This window comes from Physcomitrium patens, chromosome 1, assembly GCF_059467195.1.
Source record: "Physcomitrium patens ecotype Gransden chromosome 1, ASM5946719v1, whole genome shotgun sequence".
NCBI lineage: Eukaryota > Viridiplantae > Streptophyta > Bryopsida > Funariales > Funariaceae > Physcomitrium > Physcomitrium patens.
Window position 1 is genome coordinate 17,548,360 of NC_143410.1, and position 17,370 is coordinate 17,565,729.

The 17,370-nt window shown below is 42.3% G+C and overlaps 2 protein-coding genes and 1 long non-coding RNA gene across 3 annotated transcripts; 1 reads left to right on the plus strand and 2 right to left on the minus strand.

Annotated features, from left to right (window-relative positions):
• Positions 1-4,976: 4,976 nt before the first annotated feature.
• Positions 4,977-9,868, minus strand: LOC112284243 (aspartic proteinase Asp1-like). The gene is made up of 9 exons (XM_073535411.1): positions 9,504-9,868; positions 9,236-9,365; positions 8,820-9,076; positions 8,402-8,683; positions 8,013-8,163; positions 7,698-7,798; positions 7,377-7,521; positions 7,180-7,282; positions 4,977-7,064 (listed from the first exon to the last, which is right to left on the minus strand). The coding sequence occupies exons 1-9, from the start codon at positions 9,866-9,868 to the stop codon at positions 6,955-6,957; spliced, it is 1,644 nt and encodes a 547-aa protein (XP_073391512.1). The 3' UTR covers positions 4,977-6,954.
• On the plus strand, positions 6,619-10,139 carry LOC141045625 (uncharacterized). The gene is made up of 4 exons (XR_012217924.1): positions 6,619-6,759; positions 6,995-7,388; positions 7,482-8,914; positions 9,493-10,139. It is a non-coding gene; the product is annotated as an uncharacterized LOC141045625 (long non-coding RNA).
• Positions 10,140-10,362: 223 nt separating this feature from the next.
• On the minus strand, positions 10,363-16,135 carry LOC112286742 (serine/threonine-protein kinase GRIK1). Its single transcript, XM_024528954.3, has 11 exons — positions 13,658-16,135; positions 13,419-13,493; positions 12,870-12,914; positions 12,653-12,727; positions 12,342-12,429; positions 12,029-12,153; positions 11,762-11,857; positions 11,555-11,618; positions 11,260-11,378; positions 11,059-11,137; positions 10,363-10,912 (listed from the first exon to the last, which is right to left on the minus strand). The coding sequence occupies exons 1-11, from the start codon at positions 14,012-14,014 to the stop codon at positions 10,737-10,739; spliced, it is 1,299 nt and encodes a 432-aa protein (XP_024384722.1). The 5' UTR covers positions 14,015-16,135; the 3' UTR covers positions 10,363-10,736.
• Positions 16,136-17,370: the final 1,235 nt, after the last annotated feature.

The window sequence follows — 17,370 nt, forward strand, 5'->3', positions numbered from 1 at the left end:
AGAGATGTCCAATGTTTTTTGGGATTTGCCAACTACTATCGGATCTTTATCAAAGACTTCTCTCGAGTTGCAGCTCCACTTATACATTTGACTTGTAAAGACAAGCTCCAATGGAATCAAGAAGCGGAAGTTACTTTTGAATCTTTAAAGACAGCTTTTGTTTCTTCACCAATCTTGTATCATGTTGATTTTTCGAAAGCATTCTTTATGGAAATAGATGCTTCGGACTTTGCTCTGGGTGCGATTTTATCACAAATGGAAACAGATGACAAACTTCATCCAGTAGCCTTTCATTCAAGAAAATTCTCAACAGCAGAAATTAATTATGAGATCCACGACAAAGAATTTCTTGCAATTGTGGATTCTTTTCAAGAATGGCGTCATTATCTAGAAGGCGCTTCTAATCCAGTCACCGTGTATACGGATCACAAGAACCTCGAATATTTTATGTCAGCATGCATATTAAATCGTCGCCAAGCTCGTTGGAGCATGTCTTTATCAAGATTCGAGTTCATCATCACTTATCGGCCAGAAAAATAACAAGGTTTATCCGATGCCTTGTCTAGACGTTCTTATCTTGCACCAAAAGAAAGAGATGCAGCTTTTGAGCAACAAAGAATGGTTCTCTTGAAGCCAGAGCAATTTCATCTTCAAGCAATAAAATCAACATTGACTGTTGATTTAACTTTTCTTAAGCAAGTCCAGTTAAGTATGTCTTCAGACCCTCTTGTTCGTGATATCAAGAACAATTCTTCTAAATCTCATGATCTATCTAAATTTGAATTCAAGAACAACCTACTCTATTTCGAAGGACGCCTATATGTTCCAAAAGGAGAAGCATGTTTACGTGTTCTTCAAGCTCGTCACGACTTCCCAGCAGCAGGACATTTTGGATATAACAAGACTTTGGAGTTGAGATCTAGGGATTTTTGGTGGCCTCAAATGTGGAAAGCAGTTAAAGATTTTGTACAATCATGTGATGTTTGCTCAAGATCGAAAACTCCTCGTCATCGACCTTTTGGACTTCTTCAGCCATTACCCATTCCAAAACAACCATGGTCTTCTGTTTCTATAGACTTCATCACGGATCTTCCAATCTCAGGTTCTTATGACTCTATATTCGTGATAGTAGATCATTTTACCAAAATGGCACATTTTGTACCATGTACAAAATCTATCACAGGTGAAGAAACAGCTAAGCTTTTTCTTGACAATATCTATCGCTATCATGGATTACCCAAGGATATTATATCAGATAGGGGAACTCAATTTGTATCAAGATTTTGGCGGACTCTTTTCAAAATTCTTAAAGTGGATATAAAACTATCTTCGGTATTCCATCCTCAAACTGATGGACAAATGGGGCGTGTTAATCAAGTTTTGGAGCAATATTTAAGATGTACCATTAATTACCAACAAGATGATTGGACAACTCTCTTGCCATTGGCAGAGTTTGCTTACAATAACACGGTACATTCTTCTACAAAACAAACATCTTTCTTTGTTAATTATGGTTATCATCCACGACTTGATACTTTTGACTTTTCAAAAGTTAATAATCTTGCTGCGAAAGATTTGGCAATTCATTTATCGGAGCTACATGGAACGATGAAGGCGCAGTTAAAAGAGGCTCAAGAATAACAAAAGGTCAATGCGGACGTCTATCGAAAGGAACAACCATCATTCATCTTGGGTGATAAGGTGTGGCTACTTCGTTACAATATCAAGACCACTCGTCCTTGTGACAAGTTGGACTATCGAAGGCTGAGACCATTTTCTATTTCTGCACAAATCAATCCAGTTGCATATCGTTTACATCTACCGGAGTCAATGAAAATCCATCCAGTATTCCACGTGTCTCTTCTTGAACCATATAAGACAGTGGACATATCAAGAAGATGACAAGCTCCACATCCTTCTATAGAAGTGTACAATAATGAAGAGTTTGAAGTAGAAGAAGTCCTAGATTCAAGGCGACGCCAAAATAAATTGTAATATCTTGTCCATTAGTACGGATATGGTATTAGTGAACGCACATGGGAGCCAATAAAGAATCTTGCAAATGCAGCAAAGGCGGTGGAGGCTTTTCATCGACGACATCCATCAAAATCAAGATGAAAATCTTCTTTATAAAAGAAACAACATCTAGGCAAGATAACAATCTACTTTCAATTCTTGTTCATAGCTTTGTTGTAGTAGTGACGCTTAGGAGATGGAGAACCAACAACCAGCGGATTCAACTCAAGAGCCTTAATTTGCTGACCTGCCGGATGAGACATTACGATTGTCACAACCTTCAAGACGACGTAACCGAGATGAAGATCTTCAAGAACGACATGTTCTTCCTCGAATCGATGGCGAGATACAACGCGTTTGGTATCACGATTTGGGAAGGGACTCCCGATGTTTGGTGATTTTGCTAGAGGTAGGAACAACTCCTGATGGTGTTCCAAATATTCTATTCAAAGGAAGTTACGAAGGCCTCAACAATGATCAAATAACTGGGTGGTCTTCCCGCCCTAGGATGGGACACTACCGATGGTTGAGAGGTCCTATCAATCATCTTCAAAGAGAACAAGGATCAGAGTATGTGGCGAATACAATTCGTCGCATCATAGATTTTTTCAACATATGATGACCGCTCCTCGTGGAACTCGTCTTTAGAATGGGGGGTAATGTCACGGCCATAATCATGTAAGCTAATAATTACATATACAAATAGGTAGAAGTAAGTAAAAATAGGTAAAAGTAAGTTAATTCTATAATATTTAATATGAAAGCGTCTTAGAAGCTTCTTAGACACTGCTTTGACTTTATAGGTGTCTTTAATTGACTTTTTGGATTGGAAACGTGGTCAACAAGTTGGCCATGTGCCACACATGTTGTTAGCTTGAAGATCAAGCTAACTATGTGGCCCACACGTAGAAAAACTTGCCTTCTAAGTCAAGGCATGTGTCCTACAAAGTCAACACATATTGAAGGTCCTATAGAACATCACCATGTAGCCCCTAGTTAGATAGTATATATAGAGACAAGAATGAAGGCTTCTTCACTCTTGTCAACTCCTTTCTTGCTTCTAGTCTAGTTTCAAGGGTCTCTAGTTTTCTTGTCTTTTGGCAATAGCCATTCCAGTTTCTATTTCAATATATATACTTGTTTATTTTGTTACCTCTCTTTGAGTGAAGGCTCACTTGTCTTCGAGTTCTTATCCTTGATACTATTTTACAAAAAATACATTAATTTTTTATAGAAATACTTATGTAAATAGTAAATATTTGAACAAATATCAATATGCAATTTAAATATTTATGTAACTATATATATATATATATATATACAACTATTTACTATTTAAATTTATGAAGCACATTTTGTTGCAACTTCCACTAACACAAAGCATATAGATTATTTTGGTTTGAGCTTTGGATATGAAATTAAACATCCTAGAATGTGTATTGTCGCTTCCCTACTTTCTCCATGTTCACTAGCAAAACGGCGCATTATCATCATACACATCACACACATCACTGTGTTGTTCGAATACATGAATATATACATATATATACACACACGTCTGTATACACATACTCTCTTTCTCACTGTTCTCTGAGCAGACATAGACCGAAAAAATGGATTCAACTCGCCCTCTACTTAGACAAGGGTCCTTGGAGGTGATACACGGTCTGCCCCCAAGGCGATGACAAACGCCACGAATCTCGACGGAGAGTATTCACCTCGAAGTTAAGTGGAATCAGGGTTTCGTAAAAGAACAATTTTGTCACATCTGAAACGACAAATTAAATGCGTACAGACTGAGCGGCGCAGGTCTGGCCAAAACAAACTGTGTCTGCAGGGGCAACTCACCGTCAGTCAATGACGCTGCCACGGCTCTTACAACTGAGCGCCTCAAGCCAACACTATGAAAAGAAAAATTACGAACGATAAGTTCCCCACAGGTTATAGTTGTACTACCTCCAAGGCGTTTGTAGTCTAACGGTTAGGATAATTGCCTACCCACCGGGGCGGGAAAATGGCCCAGACACATACATTGGATCAACGCAAGCCGAACAGCACCTGTAAGATCTACCCTGCTATGGCGAGCAACGTTTCAATCTTGGAATTCAACTAAATCCGGCCTGCAACAGATTGCCCCAATCCATCCAACAGAGGTCCTTAGACAGCCGCTATTTAGAAATACATTGATTAGACAAGCTTCTGGCACCCTCTTTGGCATTGAAGCAGATTCTAGATTTTATACATGGGCTAAGAGAGGTGTTTTTCAGACTGAAGACGTGGTATTTCAGCCAACAGGACGATGGCACACGGAAAACTTCATCAAGTCAGCTACATGCTCACGCACAACAGCAACACATTGGGCAGCACTTAAGCGGGCTATTCCTTGGGACCCTCCTTCTCAGATTCCTCTGAAAACAGGCGAGTGGATAACACTCACAACCTCGAGTATAGATACCATATACCATACACAAAAAACAGACGGAAGAGAGTGGCTATGTAAAGTCTATATTGTCCTACCTTCAGAGGAAATCAAACCCATTGACAATCAACTACAACTACTACCACGAGGTAACCACCAGCATGTCAGAATCATTCAAACAATGGGAGCTAAATGTGGTGTGTTATCATATAACCCAGAAACTGTGACTGAAGATGAAAGATTATGGCTCTTCGGTACAGTTCCTATTAGTCAACTAGGGTGGGACCCTAGGGACTGGCAATGGGCCAGATTGGGATGCCTCCAACCTTGCAATTTCTTTCAATATACAACCAAGCGGGGATATCAAGAGGCTCTTAGGAAAACAAGCAAACAAATGCATGATCTCAAAGATTTGGAGGCACAGGGTTACTCATCTAAACAGCAACGACAACTCACACAACGGATCTGGCACCCATGGATACCTCGCAAGATAGCGGCCATGCAATGGCTGCACCTTGCGGAAGGCTTACCAATAGGAGAATGGAGAGCTAAAGCTTCATCAGCAAATACATGTAGACTATGTCACTTCGACAAAACAGAAACAAGTGAACACACATTATTCAAGTGTCCAAGGGTTGCACCTACATGGAAGTACCTCAAAACACTTAGATCCCAAAGTCACCTCCCAGATGACTACTCACAATGGAATAACATCCGATTTGGTTTACTAAATCTACCTAATAACACAGACATTGCTCAGACATCTTCATGGGATGCAGGAGCTAAGATACAAGTTAACGATAATACACCATGGGATATACTATGAGCTAGTCTTAACTGGAATATTTGGATTCAAAAGTATGAAGAAGAACTAAACGGCCATCCGTTTTCGCTCGGCAAAGTTTTGTTCTACTCGTGGAAAATAATAATCCATGTTGGTGCAGAGGTATGGCGTAGCATTTTCAGACATAAATGTAGCCAAGACAAGATCACTGAGCTAACAACCCTTTTCAACACGGTCTAGACTCAGCAAAGAGTTTTTGCCACTGTTGGTAATCCACCGTCCTGGAAATGGCTTCCACCATCCGCCTTTCTTCCACACGACCTAGCACAAGCTGTCCTTCAAATGCCATTAAGGCCAAGGCAAACGATCTCATTGGATGAGACAGCAAGCTCAAACTCTAGCAGAGGGTTATCCTTGGCTATAGATGATCATTTTGATGAGATTGACAAAGGCATACACGAACAACAAATCAGGTTCTCTACTCCGACATAAACACCCTCCTCCTCTCAAATCAAGGACATCCTGGAACAAGCAGAGGTAATCAAAGCAATTCCGATGGAGATGGCCAATAATCTACAATCAACACAATTGACAATAGACACTAACCTACATCAAACCCTACTTAATGAAGAAGAAATGGAAAGAGAGGTCAAAGAGATACTAACAAATATGAAATACGAACGACTCGATCAACCTCTAGACTCACCCAGAACGACTCAACGCCAACAAAGAATTAATGAAGCTAGACAAAGATGGTATGATGCAGTGCCATATGGACCAGAAGATCTCATCCACCTAGTAGACTCAGCCCAACAAAACCCATCATTTCAAGGCAGCATTACTATCCTAGAAATTTATGGAGCCACAACTCAGTACTTGCATGGCGACAACTTTCAAAGATGGATGGCAGACGGACGTCAGTACTTTGACCTAGGACCAAGACATCCAAGATGATAACACAAGTATCTACAGCGTATGGTTACTAATAAAATCTAAAGTGAAACCATTTCCAATTAGTACCAATTTATCAATCTTGTCTTCAAGATATAAGAATAGGCATGCAACGGATCTAAATCCCAGGAATGGCACATCCCGACAATGACCAATAGTAGGACTACACGTGCCAAGGCACTTCAGTAACTCATTTTGGTGCTTGTTTTTAATCCCCGTGGGGATTTCACGGTTAGGATAAATGCCTTCCAAGCAATGGATCCGGGTTGGACTCCTGGCAAACGCACTATTCTAATTTTCATTTTACTGTTCCTTGAAGCTACTAGAGTCACAAATATGAGGGTGGAGTTTGACTGAGCTTGCAGCAAAGCTTACGAGAAAGGAGATTTTATGGCTGCTGCGACTACTAAGAGTGTAGTGTCCAGCACTGAAAATTCCCTTTGCTACAGGCAAAGGTTTCAGTGCGTGATTGCACCATGGCTTGATCCTTTCGACCTACCTCACTCCATTCACTTCATTTTATATCATTTTATTTACTTATGGTTATATATTTACAACCTGTGTGTGTTCCGGAGATGGGGGGAGGCAGGTTCTTTGCTTTGCATTCTTTACTTCGGTATTTACATAAAATGTAGAGAGAATTGCTTTGATACATGTCAGTATTAAACATGTTGGTTGGTGGCTTTTGTTGTTGCTTTCAAAACGATCCTCACCAATTTGCACTTTATCCTTCAAGCCACTTCAAAAAAGTTTTCAAAATATTCCCAACCATTACTTTTGAGTCTTAAAATGAGTAGTGAAACTTGTATTCTTCGTCGTCGCAGGAGCTGCGCGCCCACCCGAACTGGTCCTGCTCTGCGTCCATTACCACCAGGAATCCTTGCAGCGCAAACCCTGCCCCACGCCATCGCCACCCGCACGCTCTGTCACTGTAACTGTCACCTATGCATGTTCTTAACTTATGAAAGTGTGTGTTTAGCAGGGTGATGGTGGAGACAGAAAGAGGAACCTCCGATGGTGGCGACTTGGTGAGCAGCTTCGCCCTCTGGCTGCTGCTGCTGCTCGGGTTCCACGCTGAAGCAGAGGAGGTCGCATCCATCCACGGAACAGTCCTGCACTTTCCAGACACACAACTCAAACATTGCCGGAGGTTTGTTTGCATTGGTTGAGTTTGTGTTTGAGGGCGTAATGATGAGCTAGCTGCACCTTCCACATCAGGTATTGCTCCGGTTTCAAGTCCAACGATGCTTTTGTTTGCCGTGGATAGTCTTTGCCTTTCTCGGGATCGTGACCACTGCGGCTCTCTTGTAGCTGTATGTGCAGCATCTCGAAGTCCCTATCTGGAGCGCCGCTGCAAAAACTCTCACCGTCCAGTGGAGACGTGTTGCATGTGGTAATTTTGTTCTCAAGTGTGAATTCTATTCCATTTTTCATCATGAATTCCATTTTGGTTGTATAAATAAGAAAAAGAAGAATGAGAAGAACACGAGATGTGGAATCCAAGAGTATCGGTGAGTGAACCCATACCCTGTCGGGATGCACCAGCAATGCTTTAGTTGGTTGTAGTACGAATCTGGAACCGTGCCTTGGAATGAAACGTATCCTTTCAGTAGAGCTTGCTTCGCTACCTGTAACTCTTACGCGTACACACACACAACAAACAAATAAATAAATAAATAAATAAGTTCAACGCTAGTTGTGAAATTGTTCATGTGCGAGAGAAAGTTTCTTCTGGCACTCCAATTTTGTGCATGACAACCTTCGAATCCCACATTACTGCAAGGCATTCTATGCAAATACGAGAGTGACGTTTGTATAACTTCAGTTCTATGTCACACTCACCTCATCACGGATAGGATTGTATATTGAGTCCAGTATATGAGTGGTGGTGCTACCACTGTCGATGATAATATTGGACTTGTCAGTCATCTCCAAGGATAATTCTCCCAACTTTATCTTCTTCACGTAAACTTTGTACAGGTATTCAGCTATACTGCTTTGTCCATCACGCTTCAATGGCAACGGCACTTTGAGTTTCACAACGAGAATGAAACTGTCGTTATATTTTCATTGGCGAAATTTTACATAGAATCATGTTGATAGGGGGAAAGTTGACCTAAAAATGAATGATGCTGGATTAAGCTTTAACCATGAATGTGTGGACAGATCTGACAGGCGTGGGCTTGACCAGTCATTTAGGGTTGGGCTGAGCTTAGCACAAGAACACTAACCCGTCACTAGTGGGAGAAGCCATGGGACTCCACGTAATTGGAAGTGAATCCAGAAGCTTGCTTTTGCCGAAGAACATGAATCCAGAGTTTGTCTCGAAATCAGTGGTGTCCAGAGAGCGGAAGCAATGCCCAACTACGTGTGATGAAATGGCTCCCTGCCTCTTCAACTGCGATACAAATGATTCCGTGCCCTTGTTCAATCCCAGCAACCCATCAGTAGTGAGTGGGCTTCTCTCCAACTCCTCCTCGCCATATCGATCAGACGATGCATGCCAGGAACAACTATATCATCATATGAGAGAACCTGAAAGCACTAATTCAACTCCGCCGCATCCCAACTCCAACTTAACTGCATACTTTGGACGCTTGCGAAGCTCACAATCCAAACGGAGCTGCACGATGGTTTGGTGTTGCGTACCCCAAGGTTATCTTTGCATCCAGCTGCTCACCCTCCAGCGTCGCCAGTGACACCACGTCTTGAACATAGAAACCACGAAGATGTGATCTGTCGAGGTATGTGATATCATACGTACATCGCCAATCGTTTGGTTCATTGCATGGAAAAAGGTTGCGAATGTTGTTGAAGTTCGATGGTATCCTCTGGAGGCTCAAGCACTCTGGTGATCGGCAATCAACCTGAACCTCTTTCTCTGGCACGTACATTCCGTTGGGTCCCTGACGATTTCGAATTAACATGAATCACGTGGCAAACAATCAAGCAAGGTTTGAATTAAAGTAAAAATTGTATGTTATTGTTTTGTAATTTCGGCTTTTAGAATTAGCTTCCAGTGCTGAACACAATCCATCGTCAACCATGATGCGGGAACAACTCACTGCAACAGGATGCTTCTCAATTGCTGGCCACTTGCAGTGAAGCCATGAAGGCTGGCTACCTGTGTCAATGAGGAAGTGAAAGAGCTTCTTTGATTTACCAACCCTCATCTTCACATAGTATTCTCGGTTCCTGCGTCATGCGCAATCAATCACACATCTTCTTCAACAACAGCTGCCTGCAGCTAATTTCTCCATAAACACTCACAACTGATGCGTATGATTTGAAACCCTAACTTCCGCTCCTTTTGAGATTGCAGGAATCGGTTACCAGTGGGTGTGCGAAAAGCCACCAAAAACCCTGCACCGCGGACACAGGCCATACTCAGTCAGATGCCGCGTCCTCACAGAAGCAGGAACCAGTGTGTTTCCTCCCAGGGTTTGAGTGACGTTGAAACAATTTTGATACATATCCCCCGAATACAGCTTGAAAAATACGACTCTATGCTCGTAGTGAGGAGTTGGAAATGGACTCTGTGGCAGATATTTCCAGGCACATGCTAAGCCAAGAAGAAGCATGACCACCCTACTCACCACCAGTGAGTTGCATATTCTGTGTTTAGTTCTGCCAAACTGCCTCATTTCCGGAAGCTCTTGGCTTCGCCTGCGATTGTGCAGCGTCCCTGATCTCCTCATCGGCGATCGAATTATTCAGCAGGGTTGCCACAACTTGGCGATAAAACTGTTGACAGATTTCTTCTCAAATTAGAGATGTAATGAGCAAGACAAAACTCAGATGTTCAACTGGAGGTGCAAAAGATTATGATTGCTTTTTATGTTCAGAGATTATCAACACTCGAGATTATGAGACTTGTGTAGGGTCTGGCTGCTCTTCTTGAGTGGTGTGTGCTGTTTATGGACATACGTTTTTAAAATACATGGAGTAAAGCTGAAACTTTTCCCAAAACCTTCAAAAATACATACGCACATACACACATACAGAAGTTTACGCTTGTCATCACCAATTGTCTGTAATCAGAAAATGAAGTTTAAATGTTACTTTTTAATGGTCTTTTATTATCTTTATTTTAGAAGGATTTTTTAAAATTTTGTTACAGTTTAGGAATGAAGTCAAAGAAGAATAGAGGCTACGCCACCCACACAGAGACCCATGTGTTTTAATATGTGTATAAATCAAGAAGAGAACGCAATTTTCAGTTTAAATAGCTTCGGTTCAGACATTGTGATCATACCAAACGTGTTAAACACATTAGATAAGACCTAGTTCAACGCAAGTATAAACGTAACACAAACTTCTTCCTCTGTACATGTTACTGTTAGTGTTTTTATTTCCACATGTATTTTTCTACTATACCACATACTCACCACTTATCAAGCCTTTCACACACTCACCAAGCCTTTTACACACAGAAATACTAAAAAAAAAACGATCAAGTAGAACTGCTTCTGCGATCATGAGACGATAGACAAGAGTTGTAACTTTCCCACCGACGAGGAATTCAGCCATTGCTTCGTCCGCCTCGGCGCTATAGAGGTCATCAGGTTACCTAGCGAGACTTTCCAGCTCTTCATGCCCATTAACAAATGGAGACCCACTGGAAGGAAACGAATGCTGGAATTCATACGCCCTCTTGTGGCAGCTCACTTGGACGTGCCCGTGGCCGTGACTTGGCCATGGGTGAGAAGCGACTGCAGGCATCGATAAACGCACCCTTGCATCTGAACAGTAAGAAGCACACTGTCACAACTTGTTCCTCCTTACACGTTTTATATCACTTTCTATTGATTTCTCTGAACGCGTGTTCTATTACCAGCACAGATCTATCAGGAAGATGAGTGTCGGTCAGTAGAATATCAGATCTCACCTTTGCACAAAAGGCCTTGCAACAAATCAGCGAGATCCGAGTTCGTGCCTCCGGGAATGTATAAGGGCTGCTTCACAATCTGCAGACGGGGAGCTTTGAGTGATTAGAGCCAATACCTCAGAACTGTTCAATAACCCGTGATTTCAAGCCATGAGAGAAATAGGAACGGTTTGTTAAGCAGGGCTTTAGGAGTCCATGTACCTCATCGTGAATTGACGGGAATGTGCCGTCACCCACAAATGGGTAGCGACCAAACACCATACCATAGAGCGTGCATCCCAAGGCCCAGACGTCTGCAGGTCGTCCACGATAATGCGGTCCTGGTGGAGCAATAGCATGAGAAAAAGCCATCAGCAGTGTAACGTGCTTACAACATCAACAAAGTTCCTGGTGAAGAAGGATAGATTTGTTTCGAGAATGACGAAGCACAGGCTCAAGGCAAGCACACCCTTGCGATGAGGAGGGTTCCTTTTGAAATGAAAGCGAGAAAGTTTACCTGAGCAACATTCCGGAGCTGTGTAGACAGGGGTCCCGGGAGATCGCCTCACATGATCGTCTCCCTGTCAAAGGGGGTTGGATGTTAGCAGAGATGAGCAAACAACTATTTACTAAAGAGAGCATTGTGAGGTGAGGAAAGTGTTGTGTTCAAATTGGTGCTTGCAAGCTTCCGGTGCACAGTTTACTCGCTGCTTTGAATACGTACCTCGAACATGCGACTGACACCAAAGTCACATATTTTGATTGAACCGTTTCCACTTAGGAGAAGATTTTCTGGTTTTATGTCGCCGTGGATGATATTCTGGATACATTGTACAACCTATGTCAGTTGATTTTGGAATAGTTATAAACAAGACCTGACTAGTTCAGCAAAGCCCTTTGAGACCAACTCCAGTTCGAAGAGTAAATTGGTTTACGGTGGCTGCTATTATAAGCAATGAAGGAAACACAGACTGAAATACGAAGACCTCACATGGCCATGGAGGTATAAAAGGCCCGCAACAACATCTCGAAAATATCTTCTCGCAACTGATTCGCCGATGCCTCCTGGTGGTCCGCTACCTTCAAAGATCCGGTTGCCTTCTGCATACTCCAGCACTTGAGAACACAACATCCGATGACACAGTCAGATTCCTGTGCATGATACTATCATCTACTGGTCTTTTAGGAGCAGTTGCGAAAATTGTACACACATAGATCCAGTAAGGAATTCCAAAAGTAGGACATTCTGCAGCAATAGGTCATATGAAATCACTGCTACTTTTACCAAGGTGATCATCAGGTACCCAGATACATTTTATCGCTCTGCGGATCATCAATGACCTCATAAAGTTTCACAATGTTGGGATGATCCAACCGCTTCATTATGGACACCTGTTCCCACAATTGCAAACACTGGATCAGCATTTCGCATGAAGATTGACGATAATTTGGGGTTCGTTTTAGATGTCTCAAATGCTTCTGTGCACCAGCTTCTTAGGATATACATATATATATATACATATACTTGCAAGCCTCCTTGATTGATGATTTTGCGGTGATCAAATAAACGTGTTAGACTTGCAAGCCCCAGCAGATGGTGGAGTTAACATTGTACCTCGCGGAGCACATCGGTCATGGCAGTTTCTGTCGTAGAAACCCGCAGTTTGCAAAGCCGAGACTTATGAAAAATCTACCATTGCCATAAGAGTTCCCGTTAGTGAACACAATAAAGCCAATCCGAACATGCCCACATATTCTGCTCTTTTGATCTCCGTATTCATACTGTATGAATGCAGGCCAATGCAGGGAGATGAACAAGTATTGTTTCACACCTTGATTGCATACAGCTTTTCGTCTTTCTTACTTTGGTACAAAACCTGCACAGATTTTGGCAAATATTGACGTAGAATTATACAACTGGCTTATGCTGCAAGTGCATGACTTGATATTGAACTTCGAAGAAACTGAAAAGCTAGAATTTCAGATCCAGCACGGTCTTGGTATTTGAATTCTCTTTTGCTGACCCCTCAAACAATTGAGTGCGTGGTCGCCCTTTCAGACCAAGCGAACAAAACAAGAGGAACTCGGGACAGCAAGATCTCACAAGAAGTCTTCATAACACAAACACCGATGAGTCCAATTTGAGGTCGTTCGCACAGCAGATAATAGGGCTCAATGTTACTAAACTATATTTCCTAACCCAATTGAGCGGCTGCCTCAACTTTCTAGGTTTAATGACAAAATTATGACAAAACGCGAAACCATATGCAGATTAGTATTATAATAACAAAAGAGTGGAGTATCCGCTGTGGCATCTAAAAGACTTCACACCCAATATGTATATGTACGCTTGTGTATCGGGGAGTAGAATCTGTTCTCACCACTTTACCATAGCTTCCTGTTCCAAGCTTGCACTTCCATACGTACTCATTCACCATTTTGTTTCCTTCAGCGTCCTGCACATCCGAACAGCAACAATCACCAAATTACTCATCGAACACAAATAATTAGTACACAACCAGAACATTTTCTATGGAGGATGTGAACATGAAAAGAATCGTATGCTTTGAAGGAACCAAGTGAGGGAAGAAGAGGCCATCGCGGGAGAGTGGTCTCATACCCTGGATCGAAACTCATGACAAGTCTCCTTAATGCGGTGCCGGGTCAGCAGCGGCTGTGGTAAACTAGATGCTCGTTTCATAGCTTCTTGCAGTTCTTTGAAGGAGATTTTCCTCTCAACATCGTGATCGTGACCGACAGTCGTTATGAGCGGAGGATAGTAAACGCTGAGTGGAGCGGATTTGGCTGCCGGTCGGCCTCCCTTGTGAGAACCTTTCTTAACGTCCTCAGCTTCATAGCGAAGCAAGTGCTCTTTTGAGATTCTTTTGACAATGGTTTTCGATGAAGATTTGACGTCCCTCCCAGAACCGTGTCTCCTGAACCGAAAGAGTCCATAACATCTGCAATCCTTCTCCATGTACTGATATTGCTTTAAAAGTTGAGGGGATATTAGCTCTGTTGTGGCAGCTCTATCAGCTTTGTCCCTCAAAGATGGATCACACTCGGGTCCAAATGAAACCCTTCGAGAACGAAAGGTAAAGTGGACCCAAGGTGAACCCAAGAAAGAATTTTAGTTTTTTTTAGATTCGAAGGAGGCGCTTTTCCATTTCACTGACAGAATGGTGCAACGCAAGCACTACCTTCTTTTGAAGAACTTTTAAGTTGAATCCCTAATGCAAACTGCTTGAGTCCAAATTTCCCCTCTCGTTCAACAGGATTGCTCAGTTTTGTGGTGTCCTGGCTGGTATGTCCCAGTGTAAACTGCCTCAAAGGCCCACTAGTGCTAGACCCAAGTACACAACTTCGAGCAACCCAAAGTATTTCAGAAAGCGCGCCAGTGTACTCAGCGGGACATGATTATAAATCCTAACGGAAGCTGTTTGTCTTTTTCTTCCTTGTCTTACAAATTCGCACAAATTTCGTCGGGCACGCGACCGCGGTGCAAACGCACACCCTAAATTCTGATGAGATGATGGGACTTCGTAACTGAATGCTAGCTCTCGGAGGTTACTGTAGCGGGGTCTGATAGAATGCCACAAACCTCTACGATCTCTGCGACAGCACATGACGGAAGTCGCACTCCTGCGGTATGATCTTCGCCCTCCTCACATCCTCACAACGAGGACCACAGTCCGGCCTCATGGTGACTTGCTTCAATCACCTTCCTTTGCGATAAATCAACAGCTACTTTGCATAGTTCAGCGGAATCAAATTCCTCGGATCTCAGTTCCTCAACAACAAAACATGTTGCGCATCTCAGATACACCGAGATGAGTCATCATGCGCGAATGTCATAACTCAGCGATAAATTGAATAACCAAACTAGTCACTCAACCCAATCTCCCTAGAAAATCAGCATCACCACGACAACTAAACTGCGGTCTAGAGGCACGAAAACACTATCTAAACGTCGACCTGCAGGTTGGAAAACAAGACTACCTCACTGACACCGCGCGGCAATTAATCACTGATGCCAAATGAGGCACCAAAATCCCCGAGCAGTCAACAGTGATCGCCCCAACACGAAAACAGCCTTCTGAAGGCTGGGGGAATCTCAGAGCGCACTGACACGGAACCGCGAATCGACAGATCAGATCTGTATCTAACTCACACCCAATTCTAGAAACCTCGCAGCCTCGCCGTCGCTTGTGCAGCTCTGCGTGCTCTCCAGACGGCGATGACCCACTCCTCTAAGCACAACCTGACAGGAGCTAGTACAGCGTCAGACGGACGATCCTTCAGGTTGCAACACCGATTCCAACTGCAATACACTTCGATGAATTCGATCAGACTCCAGAGATTGGACCAGATCGGAAAACATTGATCGATGACAGCGGTCGATACACACAAACGGAAAGAGATGATCGAGGCTGAAAGGGTATATATAGAGCCGCCCTTAGCCCCGAAATGGACGAAGTCGCTCACAAGCGACGAAACAAAACAAATAGATAATGCAATAACAACACCGACGACGTCGTCGTCGTCGTCGAAAGGGAGTGTCTGTCCTTAGCCAGACATCGCCAATTGGTTTTCGATCCACATCCCCGTTTGTGGATCGCCGTTCCAGCGGGGCCACCCACGGCATTTTAATGCGCCGAGACCCTGTGCTTGTCCAGATGCGCTGCTGATCTTTTTCCTCTTTTTTCTGCTTCGTCTCCTTCATCCTATCTCCATTTCTACTGCAGAAACCCGACCCTGCAAGCCATGTTCTGGAAACAACACACAATCCACATCACCCGGCTCTTGTGTGGTCTCAGAGAATCGCAGCATATCATCCCTCACTGCACTGGCCACGCTGTCAGTCAGTCCCGATTAACCCACAATGTATCCACACTTCCACAACACCTTTCGTCCTTCGAATAAAACCAACGACAGCATGTTCTGATCGCGTTATTCGCACACATGTGTGTCTGTGTCTCCTTATTCATATTCAATCTCCACCCAAGTGGGGATTCACAATACTCAGCATGAATGAGAAATGGAAATACACTTCCATACTGTGGAAGAAGAAAAATGTGTAAAGTTGTGTGTGTGTGGGGGGGGGATTATGGGGGAGAGTTTCTAAGCAACACACAAACAAACATTCTGAGGGAGGGGGCATATGCAGCTGGGATATGCCCCCCCCCCTTTGGTGGCCCACTCTGCACTTTGGTTGCTAATGTCAATGCTTACTTACTTTCAATCTGTCTTTTCTTTAGGAAAGAATGTATATATATTTATAAGAAAGGATGGATAGATGGGTGGACGGGAGAGGAAATTGCTAAAATGAATGGGGAAAGGAAGAAGGAAATATTGCTATATATATATATATATATATATATACATACATTTTATCTAAAAATATAAGGTAAAGATACAGAAAATTTTAGTAGATAATGGGTTAATCTCATGTTAGCTCACATTTGGCAAGTCAAAAAAACTTTTGGGAGGCACCCCCCCCCCCATCCCCCACCTCCAAACCAGAGAATGTCATGAAATTCGGTCAATCCTTTGTCTCAACACAACACAAATAGAACTTGCTTCTGTGACATCGACTTTAATATATACTTGAGAAAATAGCCATCATCCCCACGTTTGGCCCTACCATTGCTTTTTTACGGGACTTGGGAGCACAATCCTACGTGTCTTGCCCAAAAATAATCCTTGTTTCTTAGAACCCATCTCTCCAAAAATAAACAAGTATTGATTTTGCCTCCAATATGACAATTGTGGCATTATCTTGAGATACGTACAATTTTTTGGTATTTAAAAAAATATGTATAAAATTTTGACATCTTAGCCATATGGTATTTATTTTTTATTTTTTATTTATTTTCAAACCTTTCATTTTTGTTGTTTGTGATAGAATTGTCATTTGAGGTAAATGCAGCTGTTAAACATATTCATATAAAATCTATGGTTGTAAAGTAGACGTGTTTAACATTTGCAATACTGAATTTAACACAATCCCTTTGTTTTTAACACATGTTGGATAATACTGTAGGTTCGAACAAAGTTAGAATAAAAAAACACATGACTTGTGCAGCATATTCGAATACTTTCCGGAAGAAAAGTAATACAAAAATGTTCACTAAAAATAAATTGATCTAGCTAAATGAAATCTATAAAATATCACAAACACCACGATCATAATTGATTCATATTTTGCCAATATATTCATTGTAAAATCCTGAATTAATGGGTGTGTCGTTTACTTTTTAACTTGTGTAAAACAATTAGCAGCAGACTACCCAAAGTTGGTGTTTGAAAATGAGGACACCATATATTCAAATT

Bases quoted from the DNA above. Each gene is read 5' to 3' on its own strand.
- LOC112284243 (XM_073535411.1), bottom strand. From the start codon at position 9,868: ATGAGGAGATCAGGGACGCTGCACAATCGCAGGCGAAGCCAAGAGCTT. The intron at 8,164-8,401 runs GTTAGTGTTCTT...TGGACAAAGCAG, and splicing joins GCTTCTCCCACTAGTGACGG to TATAGCTGAATACCTGTACA. The intron at 7,065-7,179 runs GTTCCTCTTTCT...GGCGTGGGGCAG, and splicing joins CCAAGTCGCCACCATCGGAG to GGTTTGCGCTGCAAGGATTC.
- LOC112286742 (XM_024528954.3), bottom strand. From the start codon at position 14,014: ATGGAGAAGGATTGCAGATGTTATGGACTCTTTCGGTTCAGGAGACAC. The intron at 12,728-12,869 runs GTGTGAAACAAT...TGGCAATGGTAG, and splicing joins AAAAGCTGTATGCAATCAAG to ATTTTTCATAAGTCTCGGCT. The intron at 11,138-11,259 runs GTACATGGACTC...CCCCGTCTGCAG, and splicing joins TCCCGTCAATTCACGATGAG to ATTGTGAAGCAGCCCTTATA.